The sequence below is a fragment of the Carassius auratus genome, chromosome 40 (genome assembly GCF_003368295.1).
Source record: "Carassius auratus strain Wakin chromosome 40, ASM336829v1, whole genome shotgun sequence".
In the NCBI taxonomy this organism is placed as follows: domain Eukaryota; kingdom Metazoa; phylum Chordata; class Actinopteri; order Cypriniformes; family Cyprinidae; genus Carassius; species Carassius auratus.
In genome coordinates, this window is record NC_039282.1 from 16,666,441 (window position 1) to 16,686,400 (window position 19,960).

At 38.7% G+C, this 19,960-nt stretch overlaps 1 protein-coding gene across 5 annotated transcripts in view; it reads left to right on the top strand.

The window, feature by feature from the left end:
- Positions 1 to 19,960, top strand: part of LOC113058724 (protocadherin Fat 3) — a 123,480-nt gene that overhangs the window by 46,262 nt on the left and 57,258 nt on the right. For 4 of the 5 annotated variants that reach the window (XM_026226889.1, XM_026226890.1, XM_026226893.1 and 1 more), the window contains exon 2: positions 4,393 to 7,729. In XM_026226889.1, coding sequence (XP_026082674.1) covers positions 4,423 to 7,729 — 3,307 coding nt within the window. In that variant the 5' untranslated portion in view covers positions 4,393 to 4,422. Of the gene's footprint in view, positions 1 to 4,392; positions 7,730 to 19,960 lie in introns of those variants that run through there. The other variant, XM_026226894.1, reaches the window with a different exon arrangement.

Consider the following 19,960-nt stretch of genomic DNA (forward strand, 5'->3'; position numbering starts at 1 on the left):
TGGCTTAGTGGTTAGAGAGTTTGACTCCTAACCTTAAGGTTGTGGGTTCGAGTCTCGGGCCGGCAAATACCACGACTTTGGTGCCCTTTAGCAACGCACTGAACCCCCAACTGCTCCCCGGGTGTGTGTGTGTGTGTGTGTTCACTGCTGTGTGTGTGCACTTTGGATGGGTTAAATGCAGAGCATGAATTCTGAGCATGGGTCACCATACTTGGCTGTCACATCACTTTCACTTTCAAACACTGCCATAACGTCCTAACAAACTGTTTATGGAGAAGTTGTGGACAGAAAATGGTACTTTTAAAAGTCACAAGGATAAATAAAATCCGTAAAGTCATTACAGAGTATTGCTATTTCTATAGTGACGAATGTTTTTCATCACAATACTTTATTGTCTAAATATAGCTTTCATTAGAAAGAAAGTTGGTCGCGAGCCATTGCAAAGCTCAATAGGTGAGTGAATCATTCATTTAAATGGGTTATTTTCAATGAGTCATTCAAACCCAGTCACAATTCATGAATGATTCATTATTATATTAATTTGTTATTGATTCATTATGATTCATCATTCATTCTGATTCATATTCAAAGCGAATGTATTCTGTGGTTACAGACAACTGATCTGATTTTCAGATGTTTTTACCTGCAAAATGTCAAAGTTTTTGTAATGTTACAGGATCATTTATTACCCTTTTAGCAATATCAGTATTCTAAAGAGCCGGGAAGTCAACTGTAGGATAAAAGACAATTTGTGGTGACAGTTCTGCAATACGTCCCCTCAGTTTATAAACCAGACTCACAAATTCTTAAACTGTTCCCTCAATTTAGAAAATCATGCCCACGGATTAGTACCTGTACCCACAAATTTCAGATTATATATATATATATATATATATATATATATATATATATATATATATATATATATATATATATATATATTTTTTTTTTTTTTTTTTTTTTTTACTACAAGTAATTTCCCAGGCTCCGTAGTATTCAACATTGGTTTATTTGAGTTGAGGGTGTTGAAAAGTTTTTCTACAATCACTCAAGGAACAATCTAAATTGTTTCCCATGTTTAAATTCTTGCTCTCTCTCTCTTTCTCTCTCTCTCTCTCTCTCTCTCTCTCTCACACACACACACATGCATGCTGATGTACAATAACACATTTGACAACATAAACAAGCGCAGCTTAACTCCTTCCAGAACAGCACACAAAAACAGACCAGACATGACAGGAGAATCGCACAACTTTTCTCTCACGCACACTTGTTCCGCCTTACTTTGTCTTATGCATAATACATACACTCTCCACTGGTAGCTTTGAACTCACTGTCCTTCTCTCCTGCTCACTTCTTCCTCTGAAGGCTTTTTCTCTGCTTCTGTAGGTCGCATGATTGCATGAGGGACCACCAAATCACAAACGTCCCCTCAAACACACACACACACACACACTGCGCTTGTTAGCACCGCCCGTTTAGCCGCAGCACGTGTCAAGAAAGCAAGAGTGTGTGTATGCGCTTCCAGAGTTTGTTGGCTCAGACTGACAGGACACTTACAGAAACCAATGCCAGCAGCAATAAAGATCCCGCTTCAATTAATGACACCAAAACAAGCGCACACACACACACACAAACACACACACAGGCACATAGATCATCAGAACTCTCTGTTATGGAAATGGCCATTTGTTCTCCCTCACTTCCTCTGTGTTGTACAACGAATACTGGATTTGAAAACGACAAACAAGCAGTAGCAAGACAAACAGCAGTCACCAGTTTATGTCAAATGGAGTGGTTGGGAGTAGGTAAATTTGACCAAATAAATGTCCAAATTGTGATTCTGTTTGTGAAATTGTGAAACCAGTGTTGTAGTCATAAAATATTCCCTTTTTACTTCTAAACTTCACTTGAATTTGTTCTAGATCATTAGACGTGACGTTATGGTGCCTTCAGGGCCTGTGTGAAACTAGTTTCCTGTATGCTTTCATTCAGAAATGCTATCTCTAAACTGGTCCATTAAATAACAAGACAAGGTTTTAGTAAATAAGTATAAGTATTCCATTCCAAACATGTCTTCTTGGACCCCAATAGGTGGCCATTTGTGTTGCCTGTTCAATAACATATTGTGTTCTAGCTTTATTGTGATTGTCTTCCCTTGTGAAATTGAACCTTGGTTTTACTAAAAAAATATGGTTATTGTAGTTAAGTCTTGGTAACCACAAATTAACCATGGTTTTGCTACACTAACCATAGTTTAACAATGGTCTTTGTAGTAGAAATGTAAAAATATACAAAAGGTAATCAATCAAAAATACTCCACTGTAACAGTAATAAACCCATGGTTAATTTTTATAAGGGTTGACTGTAGGTCATTTGCTCTCCCCTCTGCCATAAAATTTCCTGGCATTGATATCAGCTGCTGCAATATTGGTATTGTGACAGCATTAATACAAACACATACATTTAGAAGAAGTACATCGGTTCGGCTTTTTTAAACGTGAAACTGACGTGAAAGGATCATGCCGTAGTCTATGGATATCATAACTTCTCACACACACACAATTCTCTCTGTTATTGAAATGTGCTTTGTTCTATATCACTTTCTCTCTGTTTCTCGTAATGTTGGATTGGTCGTCACGTAGCGGCTCGTCACCCCGTGGACGAGAGGGGTGGGGTGAGCAGAGCTCATTAGCATTTAAAGCAACATGGACTAGAACAGCGTGCTGAAAACAGAACTGATTTTGACAGGGTAAAAAGGGTGCTTTTACATTAACATTGAGACATTTTAACCAAAGTGTGTTATAGACTTTTCATTAATACCCTAAAGATTCATATCAACTTGTGGAAAATGGGCATCTGATGACCCCTTTAACATACCAATAAATAGTGTGTTCAGAAAATGTCTGAATATAAAAAAAAAATAAAATTGCTGGATAGTTTTGATATTTGATATGACATTTATGCACTGCGGTGTTTGTACTGGCCTCATAATATGCACTTTTATTGTGTTGGGTAAGTCTTTGGCCAGATGAGCTGAAGATTTGGTCAGTCTAAACAAGGCTTTAGGGGAGACAAGACGCTGCGTGTGTGCCGAACATTGACTGCTCCAAAATGCCTGCTGGTTTTAATCTTGACTCACTGTCTGTCAGTGTATGTGGACACAAAGAGAGAGAACAAGAGTGTGACAGAGAGAGAAACCGAGAGAAATAGACCCGGAGAAATAAAATAAGCTGATCTCTGCATTTTGAGTTCTGTGTGTGTGTGTCTTTTCCAATTTGTGAGACTGAGTTGGTGAGTGCGCTGTAGGATATCATTAGAGGTGGAAGGGGATGTGTGTGTGTGTGTGTGTGAGAGTGTGTGTGGTGTGTGTGTGTGTGTGTGTGTGTGTGTGTGTGTGTGTGTGTGTGTGTGTGTGTGTGCTGAGTCATGTGTGGGCTGACCACAGCAACTCTGTTCTGAGTGTGTATATTTTTTGTATGCAAGTGTGTTTTTGTATGAGCAAGTTGGACTGTGTGTGTGTGCATGGTAAGGTCAGCATTGCATTTTTGTGGACTGGAACACATCCTAACCATCCCATAGGGAACACACAAAACAATCAGTGTCTAAAACAAGAGTTGATGTGCCATACCAAAACACACATACACACTGACATGCAAAATACCTTATTTGCAAATACAAACTCCGAAACAATACTAATTCAGGACATACCTTAGAGTGCTATTGGTTTTGTATAAAGCTAATTATAACTAAACCTAAATGAAAATGTTACAATTTTTTAGTCAAATTATTTGTTATTTATTGGATTTATGAATAATTTTTCCAATTGAGGTCCTTTGTGAAATTCAGCTAACTTCTGTGGACAAATTTGTTCCCCAAGATTAGCGAAGTAAACCCACACTCACGGACTTCCTCTCCCGCAGCACTTTATCATAACCAGTATATTGCTGAATCCACAAAATTTGTCCTCTCTCAAGACCTTTTTAAAAACCATTTCATATAATGAATGTGTGTGTGTGTTCATTTTCATGGGTTGTATTTTTGATATTTCGTTCTCTATAATTATTTTGTTCCTGACTTGCATTCTCCTGCTGTTTTTTCTTCTGTGTAGAGTGTGTGTGTAAGTGAATTTTCCTGAATTGCATCCTCCTGGTTTTTCTGTAATATGTAATTGTGTGTCTGTGTCCATTTTGAGACCTGGGTAGTGATGTCATTCGGCTTGCGGTTGCCTGGCTACCAGCCCTTTTTCGGTACACGACTTCCTCTGCTTGTGTGTGATCTTTTTGACTGATCCATAGTGACCTCTGAACTTTAGATGTGAAAGGTCAGGTTGTGTACTGTCATGTCATCTGCTCTGACTAACATCTTCCTTTTTTTTCTCTCTGTCTCCAGGATGGGTTTGGTGATGGGAAGGCAGTGAGCATGGCCCTTTGGGCAGGCATATGGGCCATTTTCCTACAATTGGCCCTTTTGCTCTTCTCTCCACCTCCAGGCCACTGTAAGGGTGAAAATTCCCGCCTACAGTTTACTCAACCACTGTACCATGCATCGGTCTACGAGAACTCAGCTGCCCGCACCTACGCTGCCAGCCAGGTGCGCATGGGCATCCCTCTCCAACATCACTCATGGGAGGTGAGGTACCGCATCACCTCGGGGGATGAGGAAGGATTCTTCAAGGCTGAGGATTACACTCTGGGTGATTTCTGCTTCCTACGGATACGAACCAAAGGGGGGAATGCTGCTATCTTGAACCGTGAAGTTCAGGATAACTACTTATTGACAGTGAAAGCTTCCATTAAGGGGGATACACTTGAGGCCTGGACTAAAGTTAGTGTGCAGGTGATGGATATGAATGACCTTCGACCCCTTTTCTCCCCTACCACATATTCAGTTACCATTGCGGAAAGCACACCCCTACGCACCAGCATAGCTCAGGTCACTGCCACAGATGCTGACATAGGATCGAATGGAGAGTTCTATTACTTTTTCAAGGAGCGAATGGAGGTGTTCGCTGTGCACCCAACTAGCGGAGTTGTTTCTCTCAGTGGGAGGCTAGATGTTGACACTCAAAGCCGCCATGATCTTGAGATTCAGGCTGTGGATCGGGGAATGAAGCTCTATGGGAATAATGGTGTAAGCAGTACAGCCAAACTGTTTGTTCATGTAGAACGGATTAACGAGCATGTGCCCACTCTGAGTATTGTTACATTAGCACCTGTATGGACCGAGAAGTCCCCCATTGTAGCTGTGGTCACTGCAGAGGATCTTGATGAAGGGACGAATGGAGAGATTGAAACTGTAAGCATTGTGGCTGGGGACCTTGTTGAGCTCTTCAGCATTGAAAGGACAGAGATGCCAAGCGAAGAAACGGGAGTTGAGGAAGTCAGTCAGAAAGGATCTTACGAGTTTGTCCTTCATGCAACAGAGCAGTTCAACTGGGACAACTATCCGTATGGATTAAAACTCAGCTTGCAGGCTCGGGATCGTGGAACACCTCAGAAGTTTTCTGCTGTGCACATAGTGCACTTACGACTGTCACTTCCAGCACCAGCGGAAGTCACATTTCTGAAGCATGAATACGAGGTCATATTGAGTGAAGTTGCCCCTCCTGGAACTGTTGTGGAGGCTGTAAAACTCCAGCTAGAGCCAGATGATGCTGAGTACATTCTGACTCCCTCTGCTGATTCAGGGTTCTTCAGTATCAACACCATGACAGGCGTAATCAGCACAGCACGTTGGCTTACGCATCTCACACAGGAAGTATTTGAGCTAGAGGTCTTAGAAGTAGACAGTGACCTTAGGGTCAAGGTTAGAGTCATTCTTGAGGATGCCAATGACAATGCACCTTCATTTGCTCAGCAGTCTTATGAGGTATTTATCAATGAAAGTGTTGCTATAGGCACTGCTATTGTTGTAGTGACTGCGTCTGATGGTGACCATGGGGAAAATGGCTACATCACATACAGCATGGCTAGCTTGACAACATTACCTTTCAGGGTGCAACAGTTCACCGGAGCAGTCATGACAACGCAGGAGCTAGACTTTGAGTCATCTGTAGAGAGTTTCAGTTTTGTGGTTCGTGCTTCAGACTGGGGCTCCCCTTACAGGCGTGAGAGTGAAGTCAATGTCACTGTTCACCTAGAGAATGTTAACGATAACAAACCTCTATTTGAGAAAGTGGCCTGTGTTGGTGTGATTTCTCGAGAACTTCCGGTAGGCGAGGTTATCACCACAATGTCTGCCATAGACATTGATGAGCTAGAGCTAGTCAAATATAAGATCCTCTCAGGGAATGAGCGAGGCTACTTTGACTTAAATCCTGATTCTGGTGTCATGACCTTACATCACTCCCTAAACACTGCGGCGCCCAAAAACTTGTTCAGTCTTAAAATTACTGCTACAGATGGGGAACATTTTTCCGATCCTATGTTTGTGAACATATCCGTAGTGCAAGGGAAGTCACCGCCCAAGAGCTTTAGTTGTACCGAAACCAGAGTAGCCCAACGACTAGCTGAGAAACTTCTGAAGAAAGCCAAAGTTAGCAGTAAACCCAAAATAGAGGAAGGCTTTATTGACCTGTTCTCTGTGAACCGTCAAACGCCTCAGTTTGACAAATCCTTCCCAACTGACATCACTGTGCATGAGGATGTACAAGTTGGCACGAGTGTGTTTCAGGTAAAAGCCTTTGATGGAGACACTGGTTTCAATGGACAACTCTTATACGCCATTGCTGATGGCAACACAGACAGTTGTTTTACTATTGGAATTTTGAATGGCGTAATAAGCATCTTCCTTCCTCTAGACCGTGAGAGAACAGATCGTTATCTTCTAAACATCACATTGCATGATTTAGGCCAACCGCAAAGATCCTCCTGGAGGCTTCTTACAGTTTACATAGCAGATGCAAATGACAATGCACCTCAGTTTCTTCAAGATGGTGGCTACCAGGCCCGCATTGCTGAAAACACCCCCATTGGTACCGAAGTCATCCAAGTGGAAGCTACTGACAAAGATCAAGGCCTCAATGGCGAGATCCAGTATTCCCTACTCACCAGCACTTCACAGTTTGGCATTAACAGCTCCAGTGGGATTGTGTATGTTGCAGGCCAGCTGGACCGTGAGGTTGTTCCGTTCTTCATATTAAAAGTGGAAGCACGAGATCGAGCAGAGCGAGCAGCTCAACAGTTTTCTGTAACAACACTTAAAGTCTCACTCGAGGATGTTAATGATTGTCCACCTGCCTTTATCCCAAGTGTTGTCAGTGCCCGTGCACTAGAAGACCTCCCAGTGGGCACTGTCATTGCCTGGCTGGATACACAAGACCCTGACCTGGGAATTGGAGGGCAGGTGCGATACTCGCTTGCCAATGACTATGATGGCCGTTTTGAGGTCGACAAGACTAGCGGCGCCATTCGTCTTACCAAGGAACTGGATTACGAAACTCAACAATTCTTCAACCTAACAGTTCGAGCAAAAGACAAAGGCCGACCGGTGTCTCTCTTGTCAGTTAGCTTTGTTGAACTGGAGGTGGTGGATGTTAATGAGAACCTGTACGCGCCGTATTTTTCGAACTTCGCCATGAATGGATCAGTAAAGGAAAGCGTTCAGATTGGGACTTCTGTGCTCCAGGTCTCGGCAAGGGATGATGACACGGGGAGGGATGGCGAGGTACAGTACTCCATACGTGACGGCAGTGGTCTTGGGAGATTCACCATTGAAGAAGAAACAGGTATGTGTTGATTATGTTTTTAATACTGAATAACATTGTCTTTTTTTGTAAAGTGCTGCCAATTTTGTTGCATATATTGTGGCTTCCTTGTACAGCTGCAGTCTTTCAGTGTGAGTTAAGGGGATAACATTATAAGGTAACAATTTTTTTTTTTTTTTTTCACGGGTTTTTCTGAGTCACACTATTGTGTTGTTTTAAGTAGCTCACTTTGCTTGTATAATCACTAGGTATTGCAGAGAGCTTATACGCTGTGGATAGATCCTGTAACATGGAAAAAAAACACTGAGTTATATGCCTCTCACAGTGACTTTCATGGGCCACATAAATGAAGACTGAATAGGCTTCATTTGTTTGTCATTCACCTCAGGCCAGTTAAACACTGGATTGGCCTATATTTAATTTAGGTTGAGTTTTGACTGTTGAGATGGAGTGATTGAAGTGCGACTGAAATTTTAAAAAGAGTTATGGTTAATGTTTCATGCACTGTGTTCAATTCATGTGCACTGTGTTTTGATGGGATCTTTCTTTTTTTCCAGTTTTCTGTTAGAAAAAAGTAGGTAGGTTTGCGTATGTATGTGTGTCTGCAAAAAATGATTTCAACATAAAGAAATATGTGTGTCTGTAGCGAAATGTGTGTGTGAGGTTGATTTATGTGTTAAGTCTCTGTCAGGTGGAGTGAATTACCGCACAAAGCTCTTTTATTTACATTTATTGCAGTTGTCATGTCATTCTGTCTGACCCACACACTTAACCTTCACCTTCAGTTTTTTTCTCAGCCCCTTTTCTCTCACTCTGCCGTTTTCTCTCTTCCCTTGACAGTGCAGTTTCTGTGATAGTATCTGGGTTTTTATTAGCGTTGCTTCTGAAGGCTTACTATTACTCATACTTGGGGCTAGGGATTTGAACTAATTCCCCAACTGTAAGTATTTAACTTCAGTATGTCACTTGAATTTTCACCTGAAAAGCGATAAACTTCCCATAGACTTACAAAGTAGGAATCATTCAAGCTTCATCTAGGGACCAGAAAATCAGAGATGGGTGGGATCTTTTGACTTGTACCAGATATAAGTGTCCTGTAAGTCACCTGGCAACCACATAGCAACACCCTAGCAACCACTTACAGCAGCAACAAATTAAAAACCCATCCAAACTCCTTGGCAATGACATAGCAACACCCATGCATTCACCCACCACACCCTAGCTGTTTACAAAGGTAAACACCACTCCCTTTTTTCCCATGAGACAAGATGAAGTGTTTGTGTGTGTGTGTGTGTGTGTGTGTGAGAGAGAGCGAGAGAGAGATGTAAACCTGTAAGGTTGCATAGGTACAATAAACTGTGAAAAAGAAGTGTGTTGGATAAAATAACTGTTCATGTTGGAAAATCCAGCTTTAAGCTGGTAGCTGTGTCTTGGAAGCTTATTTCTAGTAAATCCAAAAATGTTATAAACTGGTGCAAGCTGTTTGATCAACTACAATGTAAGAACAAAGCCAGCTTGACCATACCAAACTGTATGTTCTGGTCCAAAATGGTCTACAACCTAGCACCATCTTATGTCCAGATTAGACCAGCAAGAAACCAGCTTCCATGTTTCAGTTGAAGCTGGATTTTTTTCATCAGGGGTTTGATAAAAGCAGTGATGGGTAGTAATTGAGAACATGTAATCTGTATTAAATGATAAGATTCCAAAAAATTAAGTACTTGTAATTAGATTACAGTATATAGAATTTTAAAGTTCTCATAATGTTTACTGTTACTTTTTATAGATTCTATGGTTACATATTATCTACTCAATGGCAGTAAATAATTGATAATGTATTGTTTTACTGTAATTATTTATTTCTAAAAATCCTACCATTTAAATAAATTCGTAAATGCAATACCTAATATGTGTAATCCAGCAGATTACGTTTCTAACTACAGTTTTCATCATGTATTCTGTAATCAGCAATGGACTACAATTAGTGGGTAATTTACCAAGCACTAGTTAAGAGTGTGAATGATAGCGATTGTGTTTGTATCCTTATAGTTGAAACCGTGTGCCAACCAAATGAGTTTGACGAGACTTGTAACAGTGTAAATCGAGGGACTGAGGGAAAAAGGTGTGTGTGTGTGTTTGTGTGCCTACTCACCCGCAAGCTGCCTGAAACTGATCCGGAGGTTTCAAAACAACCCTTAGATCTCCCGTGGTCTTTCACCTCTCCTTGGAATGAGGAAATCAGAAAAAAGGAGAGAAAGCCATGAATATTTGTCCGTTTCTTTTAAGACTGAAATGAGAAGGTTCACCGTGGCCTTTAAAGGGTATGAATCACACACACTGGTGCAGAACCTTTTACTTTTTAAACCCTGCTACAACTCACTGACAGCAACAAAGCAAAGTGTCTCCAGCTCTGTACTTCAGTACAAAAAAAAACGTGGTTTGTGAGATTTGTGTCCTGGCAGCAGGTGGATCAGTGTCTGTCAGGAGTCGACTTTGAGTCTTTGAGGATATCATACCTGTCTTTTTTTTTTCTTTTTTTTTCATGTAGATCTTTTCAGATGTTATTTTAGGTTGTGATTTTGAGTTGTTAAGCTCATTTTGAGGCAAAATCCAACTAATTTAGGTTTGTCTTGGCTGCAGTGAACTTTTCAGCAATGGCTAACAAATTTATATTGATATTTTTCTCACATATACATTTTTCATTCATTTGCATACCCGCACACTAACTGGCCAAACCCAGGGGGCAAAGGTTAGGAAACCCGTGTCAAAGGTCATGCACTTTGTCACTTTTCTAATGAAGAGACTGTTTGCATACAGCTGTTGTGTGTCTGTAAAGATCTGATGGAAAGAATGAGGACAAAACAGGGACTCAGCGAGAAGTGCGAGAACACAGAGGCAGTTTGCATGATGTACACCGCATGACATGCTTGCATGTTTGTAAGTGCGCATCCATAGACACACACACACATGCGCACACACACACTCAAGGGACACACATTTTGCAGTAGCCCAAGCAAGTAAGGGAATTTATTGCCCTTGTTGGCTCTGTGCTGGCATGAGCCATAAATCAACCGGGGATGGAGCGCAACTCTATAGATGCAATTACAGCTTAAAGAGCACACGCGCACACACAAATTGAAAGGAGACACTTCACACGTGTCTTTGTACATGCAATCATGACATGCCCAACACACACACATAAGAAGTCTCAGTCTGAAACCATAAGGCATCTTCTGAAAAACATGCACGTTATATCCAAAGGATTTTCTTTGCACTTGTGGCCAAGATGCAGTATATGCATTGTCAATTCAGCTCGGAAGCTTCTATTGTTTTCACAGAACAAACAGCGATTCAAGGCTGCTCAGTTGTACACAGAGCATCAAAAATGTCAAACACAGTGTGAAAAAAGCCCTTGCTCATTACAGCTGCCACTGAGCAGACGCTTTTCATCTGCAGGGACTTACAGTGCACTAATTGCACTGATGGTCCCTGCAGAGCTTCCTGGGGTTAAGTGCTTTGCGTACCACTGAAAGCATCCCGGCTTAAAGCCTTGTTATACTTTCACCTGGTTTGCATCGTTAGCCTCCGCTGACTGCACGAACACCTCCCCAAAAGGAAGAGGCATTTATATTTGTTGCATTTGCTGTTGAACTATTCTTTGAAACAACAGGGGATGACAATATGATATGGTCCACCACAAAAAAGTAAAATATTCAGCTGTGGGTTTATTTCACATTAAATGCAAGACAACGTTAAGCAAATCCTTCCTAAATAAATTCTTATTGTTTTTTTACAACAAAAATAAAACATACTTGACTGAAAAAGCCTTTTCCCTCTAAACCTCAGAAAGAACCTGATGGAGTTTGAACTTTACACAGTGTGAACTAAGTGTGCATGGCCGCACATGGCCGTCATTTTCGCGCCGCACCTTTGCACTTGAGTGGACGGGGAGAGTATATAACAGTATAAACAGTATAAATATAAATTAGACATTGGGATCCTTTACTATTAAACTGCTGATGTTGTACTTCAGTTCAGGTGGGTGATTAATCTTGGTTATTTACAACTTATAATCACATGAAATCAAAACAGATCCTGTTTGTTTTATTAATGTAGGTTCCTGTGCATGATGCATCACTGCAAAATGTGCTGAAATTACTTTCTGCTTCAGTTAAATTATGTAGGTAGGATGAAGCATGATTTTGCCAAAAATCTGAACATCTAACTTTAAAGGTGCAATAACAGAACATTTTAAATATAAAATCAGTAAAGCCTGTGTCATTTCTCCCCTGACTAAGCATTTAAAGAATTTAGGGGGAAGCATTTAAATAATCCTGCGAATGCTCTTAAAGAGTGCAGAATCAAATCATTATAATCGAATCTAATGAAATTTAATTGTGAATTGAATCAAATTGAATCGTTCTAAATTTGCAAAAAAATCGTTCTTGAATCGAACCGAAATCCTATGAATCGTGAATCTTGAATCAAATTGAATTGCTGCCTACCCAAAGATTCACAGCCCTACCTACCATACTTGCACAAGCACAAACACACACAGTAGCCTAATGAAATGCACACAAAACAGATTTTGTCTGTTTGTGCTCTAGCTAGCGTCAAAGGTTTTTAGTTACAGTGTGTTATAGTTGCAGTGAGCAATGTAGGCCAATCACATCTGTTGACAGTTAAAAAAATACAAATTGCATTCAGATTTCTCTCTGGAATGTGTTGCATTATTAAAGTAGATGGGGTTCATGTATCACAGTTCACTTACAGTATTATAAATTTCATTCATTATAAAACTTCCTCCAGATTTTCCTTTTTTCCAGAACTGCACCCTGTAAATGTGCACGTCGTCTCAATTTTGTCAAAATGTGTCTAAATAAACCAACTGACGCTCTCGGCCTCCTGCTTTCCGCATGGTCGCCACATGAGAACTAGTGCCTCAGAGTGTTCCTATCGGCTGTCCAAAGAATCTGACCATGGCTCACAATCATATATTTAATGTTCTTTTGTCACTTTACAGAGCCCAGGGCTCTCAGAGAGACAGGTGAGATATTTCAGCACATGTAATTCAGTCATATCTGTCAAAAAAAAAAATTCTCAGTGCCATTCCATTAAAAAAAAATGCTTACAGCAACTAAGGTCTTTGGATTGTTGATTTCAACAAATATCTGTTTTTATTGATTATAGGTACAGGTTGAAGGACCTGCCACTAGAGGGAGCACTACCAAAACAATAACAATCGCATGGTTTGATGACGCTAAGAATGAGCGTGGAATGATGGGATTTGTTGTCTTCTACCCAACGGCTGACGGCCATCAATCAGACGGAAAGATAAATCATTGATTTAACGCAAGTTCAATGATTTGCGCGAGTAGATTACATACAAAGTCAATTCAAAGACGCGATCAGACTATGGATCAGACGCACCATTGTGCGGGTCTAGAGATGCGATGCCCCGCGTTTGGCGTGTATACCCCATAATACTAATCTTGTTGATCGTTATAATAGCATACGTTTTCTGTAAAGATACGAATCAAAACAACTCACCTGTCGAGTAAAACACAAGCGAGATCGGCATCTCTTTCTAGTTGAAGTTTGTCACAAAGCTACTTCCGCATTTGTCCACGACACTGTTGTCATGTGGTTTTTCTACGTCAGTAAAGGTGGTAACAAAGGTGAACTAACGTCATTGACATGCGACTGCACTGCTCCGTGTCACTGATTAGAATGAGAATATTCTCATGATTTACAAGTAGTTGAAAACAGTAGAGATATTGTTAGCAATCAGCTGGACAAAATATATAACACTAGCCTAGCGGTTTTTGTATATTTTACTGGAAATATCTTACAAGTTGTACCTTTGAAGGGGTCATATGATGCGATTTAATGTTTTCCTTTCTCTTTGTTTTATTGTTTTTGTCCTGTCATGCCGGTGTTCTGACCGAGACACGCAAAAACAGTATATGTTGAGGGGCGTAACATTTCCATCAGACGCGTGAAACATTTGACCAAACACAACGCTATGAATAGTTGGCCAATCAGAGCATACCTTGCTTTTCAGAGCGACAAGCCTCGTAAAAGTCGACTCATTTCAGAAGGTGGGGCATAGAGGAGAAACAATATTTATTCACTGCAATAAAAAAAAAATGTATACATGTTTGTCTATCTATCTATCTATCTATCTACAGAATAAACATATTGATTCACTGTATAAAAAAAAAAAAGAAATAAGAATTTTTTTCTAAATTTCATGTCGTAATTATTTTTACATTTGTATTTGTGTTGTGAAATTATTGGCAATTTCTGAGTGGAAATTGTTACTACACCCAATTTTTATTACATTTTTTATTTTTCTAGTTCAGCATTTCACAAGACTTTGAAACGCAGCCAATCTCTTTAGAGCAAAGTACCTCTGCGGTCAAGTTCATGTCCCATCATATCCAATCAAACGCTAAAATGACACTGTCAGCCACGTAAATGCTACACGGGCCATCATCATACACCTGTCCCTGCTGGTTTCACTCTGATTTCCCCGTCCATCTCTCGCAAAGGTTCAGTGTAAGGGTCGTGTAACCTGATGTGATTGGATGAAACCCTGCCTCGTTCCCCCTTATAACCTCACAAGGCTTTGACTCCTAAATATAGGTGGGCAATAACAGGGGGAAGTGGATGAGCGCACCCAAATGACAGACTCAATAAAGGCTTTCTCTGTGTTTTTGTCCTTTCATGTCTCCCTTTCTTTTCATTCTGTCTGTCTTTTCTTTTTCCGTCTCTGTTGCAAAGTGTGCGTAGGAGATTCTGAGATTTCTCCTCTGAAGTAACACGGAGCACAATGCATCCTGCTTATGCAATGCATGTATTTGCCTGCTCTAAAAACATAGTGCTTAAGTGCAAGTACATTGCTGAGACGTCTGATAGCAGAAGCTGAATGGTTATCCATATGCAATATCTCAAAACCATTTTAAAAAGACAGAATTTGAAAGTATTTTAAGAATAAAAAATATGGTTAAAATGTTGTTTTGGCAGCAAATAAAAGCCCTTCAAGGAATGTTGTTTGGCAAAAATTCCAAATGAAAATGCTTATTCACTGTAAAAATAAAAAAAAGGAGAGGAGAGGTTTCAAAATGTAAATGTTTTCAAAGTTGTAAATAAAACTACATTAAATTAAAAAATATATATTTATTTATTTTTTACTTCAAAATGTCCTTTTTTTTTTTATTCAATGTTAGCTACTGATTTGTGAAATTTTCTAATTTCTGAGTGATTTCTTTTTGGATGCAATTCTTGGAAATGAATATGTAATATCTCAGATTCCTGGGATGTTGCTGATGCTGGCATTAACATGTCTCATATTTAGCTTTTAGTCCATACACTGTAAAACGCAGTGATTATATATGTACTGTATGAGTGTGCATGAATGCACCGGCGCTCTCTTGAGAGTATGTCTTCCAGTCTGATGCCAACTGTACAGAAACTACGGCTCACTACAGCTCCAAACCATTATGAAATCAACCAGAAAACATCTTAAGCAGTTTCCAGTTAAGCCTAATCTCAGTCTGTTTCTCCGTTAAAGGACTAATCAGTTGTAAAGTATTCTGTTCAAGCTCTAAATCTGTGTTTCTCTGTCCTACAGAAAACATAACAGCTGTGTTGATGTCTAATCATCAAAGTCGATCATTAGAATAGATGCTTCCCTCTAGTACCATAGTGACTCCACCAGCTGCCCCAGTTTCTTTTTTGATCAATGGTTCTCTATGGCAAGGTATTTTCTTCATATTGCAGTGAATTTGAGACCTTTATGGAGTTCAGAAATAGCTGCCAGTCATTCAAAGCACAGAAGATAGTGCTTCTCATTTGCTCAGAGCCAATGATGTGTGGCAGCAGTCGGTGCTTTTCTTTTAACGTTTTCCTTGTTCCACATCTTGGCCTTTCGTAAATCATTTAAAGAGGACACGTCATGAAAACTGGATTTTTTTCTTCCTCTTTTGAGTTCATTGAGTGATAATTTAATGTCTAAAGCTACTACGAAGCTCATCCACAGAACTAAGCTTTAAAAGCATGTCCTTCAGAAGTTCCTGATGTCAAATTAATATGACATATTAACCTGCCTATATTTAAAGTTTACACGTGTATGTATTCTTTAGTAATAGTTAAAGAGATTTTTATTTTTATTTAGCAATGGTACATTAACTTGATCAAAAGTGATAATAAGACTTATAAAATAACAAAAATGAATTGAATGAAGCAGCACTGTTTTCAACATTGATATTATTAAGAAATATGCAAATCAGCATATCAGAATGATCTCTGAAGGATCATGTGACACTGAAGACTGGAGGAATGATGCTGAAAATGCAGCTTTGCGACAAAGGAATAAATTACACTTTAAAATATATTCAACATAGAAAACAGTAATTTTAAATTGAAATAATATTTCACAATTTTACTGCATTTTTAATCAAATAAATGAGTGATGGGTTAGTTTTTAAAAACATTTTTGTATACAAATGTGTGTATACAAATCAAGTACTATAGTAAAAAGACCATGTTTAAGGCTAAACTATGGTTGTAATAACATAAAGAGACCATAAATAAAAGACTAAAAAAAGTGTATTAGAGGCTTTAAGTGTCTCTAATTTTGAGGTTGTCTGTTTGACTTTGTGTCTTGAGATTTGAGTTTCTGTCAGACTGTAGGCTGTTATGTAACTGTGATATTGTGTAATTGCGTTCTGTGGTTTAGTTTCCCAGGCCTCTGTGGTTGGCACATTGTCTTTGTGCGGTTTTCTCCAGAGCTCTGCGGCTTTTTAGTGTGTTATGAGCTTGTGTTTAGGGAGATAGTAAAGTCTGCTCCCTGTCATCACTTTCTTAACACCTTCCTTTAAAACCACAGGGATATTTTGAAACCACTGAATCTGTGAATTTCCTTTTCTGTCGTACACACACACACACACACACACACACACAAAAGCTGCTCTACTCAGACAGTGAATGTGCCACCTACGCTTGTGTCTCACTCACAGACTTGCACACACAAGTGTCTAACACACACTGACAGATAACACCTTCTACACACACACACACACACACACACACCATATACATCCTGCTAAAGTGTTAATTGGCTCATTTAAATGTGCTTTAAATAAAGGCTATGGATTTAGTGCATGTGTGTGTTTGCTGTTGCGTGTTTTTGATGGAAAGGCACTTTTGATGGTTTTGGGGCCTGTTATTCATACTTCGTTCAGGTTGCTAGGTTACGGCCTGGAAAAACGCTCCTGAATGAAGTGTGATGTCCCACTGAACACGCACACGCAGTATCACAATGACCTGTTTCTAGTCTCTACAAATGTATTTTGTAATTACACAGCTGAAATTACAATTGTTCTTTGCCCTTCTGGGTGCAATGTTAATGCACAATTGAATGCACGCATCTGAAAACTAAGCCAAAAATTAACATTCTGTCAACATTACACTTCCGTTCAGTGAGACATTTTTTAAGGTTTTTGAAAGAAGCCATTTATTCTCACCAAGGCTGCATTTATGTGATCAAAATACTAATATTGTGGAATATTGTTACAATATCGGTTTTCTATATGAATAGATTTTCAAATGTAATTTATTTCTGTGATCAAAGCTGGGTTTTTTTTCAGCATTATCCATCATAAGTCATTCTGATATGCTGATTTGATGCTCAAGAAATATTTCTTATCGTTATTAATGTTGAAAACAGTTGTGCTGCTTGATATCTTTGCAGAAACTTATACATGTTTATTTGTGAGGATTATTTGATTAATAGAATGTTCAAAAGAACAGTGTTTATTTGAAAAAGAAACACTTATTACCATAGTCACTTCTGATCAGTTTAATGCAGAATGAATGTATTCATTTCTTTAAAAACAAATCTTACTGACCCCAAACTTTTGAATGATAGTATACTAACTATACAAACTTGTATGACTTCCTTTCTTTTGTGAAACAAAGATTTAGCCAGGCTGCTTTTTTTGTCAAACAGTGAAAGTAAATGGGGACTTGGCTTGTCAAGCTCCAAAAATAACCAAATATCTCTATAAAATGATTACATATGATTCACTTCACCACATTTTAAGTCTTCTGAAGCCATACAGTAGCTTTGTATTTGAATTAAACAACACTTTAGTACATTATTTTTTTTTAATCATGTCAAATTTCAATTTATGCATCTTGATGCATCACATTTACACACAGTGTGAGATCCACAGGAGGAATTCCTAAATTTGTGTGTTTCTCACACAGATTTATTTTATGACTTGAGAAGACTTGTAATAAAGTGCACAAGTTGTATGAACTAAATTTAGAGAGTATTTTTTTCACTATTAGATTTGACATTTTCAATGTATGGAAAACAGCAGCCAGGAAATTCTATTAAATATCTACTTTGGTTAACATAGAAGAAAAGAAAGTCATAGGTGTTTGGAGCAAAATGAGAGTAAATGATTTTTCATTTTTGGATGAAATGTCAGAATTTATATTTCTGAGTGCTCTGTCTCTTTAAGAGGTGATTTCAAAACTAATGTATGAGTGTATCTGTGCAGGGAAACAGAGCTTTGACACACACAACACGTTTGTAATGCCAAATAATGCGTGTGCCATGTCTCGAAAGCACCAGGATCAATTATTAAACCTAAGATTAGTCAAAGATCAAAGATTGGAAGAGAGATTACATAAACATACAGAAACCCCTTCACATTTCCTCTCATCCTAAACACATCGCTCTTTCACCAGACTAATTTGTATTCTGTTCTTAATGAATCTATAAGAGGCCTGCATATTTAATGGGCCGGTCTATCTCACTTACTCTCCCTGAGTTACAGAAAGAGGATGCTGGGAAAGGCAGGATGTAGATAATTGGGCGCTCATTAATAATTGATCACTGAGATTATGCCAGTGAACAGCATTACTAACACACATATTTGCACACACACGTGCATGCCTCATGCCATCAGGCTGGCACCCTTTCATTGACTCCTATCGTCCTTATCTAGGTCAGACAGCAGGAACACAACAACCGACGGAAAAGCTTAATAATCTCCTCATTTCCACACGTTTATTTCACCTCACTTTTTCTCTCTCTCTCTGCTTTTCCTGTCTGCTCGCTCAGCTCTTGCAGAAATATCAGCTTCCAACCAGGACTGTGTGTGACTGCTTAGCTGTAGACTGGGGACACAATTGTACACAAAAATGAGCTAAATTTGACACAACCCCCCATTTGGAAAGCAATTATTATGTGTGTATATATATATTAATGGTTAATATAATACTAAAATGCCTTCTGGTATTATCAGTTTTATTATTTAAATGGTAGTCCCTGCATAAAAAAAAGCTATATATATATATTATTATTATTATTATTATTATTATTATTATTATTATTATTAAAATAGTTGTGGTTCTACTAATTATATTTAGCTTTATAATTATAAATTAGTCCCATTTTTTAAGAATAAAAAATTTTAACATTTTATGTTATTGGAATGTTTTGTATTTTATTGTTAATAATTTTTTTTCATAAAAAATATTGAAGGGTTTGAGTTTTGGAGTAATAATAATTAGGTTAATGAAAAAAGGAAGCTCTGCTTTTAAATATTAAAATGTATTATATTATTAGACTCTTTTATTATGTTACAATTAATTAAAAAGTGTTTTCGTAAAATAAAACAAATTGTAGCAACTAATTTTAAAATTAATTTGTAGTAATTATAATTAGCTATATATTAAACAAATACATGTCCTCTATTAGAAGTGTGTGTGTGTGTGTGTGTGTGTGCGTGTGTGTGTGTGTGTGTGTGTGTGTGTGTGTGTGTGTGTGTGTGTGTGTGTGTGTGTAATGTGGTTGAATAGTTGGTGGTAATAGTGTGAGATGACTCTGGTTTGTCAGGGCTGGACTTCCAATCTGTCTCTGATTGGCTAAAGTGAGTTTCTATTACCTCAGAGAATAGAATACACTCTCTCTCTCTCTCTCTTCATATCTCCTTTTTTTTTTTTCGAGATGTCTACTCTCATTTTGAGATTCCTCAGGCAGTTCTGCTGGTGTTCCGAATATATTACGTGTGCTCTTACAATGAACTAAAGGATTTGGTGAATCCTACAGGCTAACAGACTGAATTATTAATGCCTCACACACACAGTCACACACAAAAGCCCAGGCTGTTTTTCAATACAGTGAAAGCTGATCTGATTCCTTTATCTGATTCAAGTCTGATCCTAGTTTCC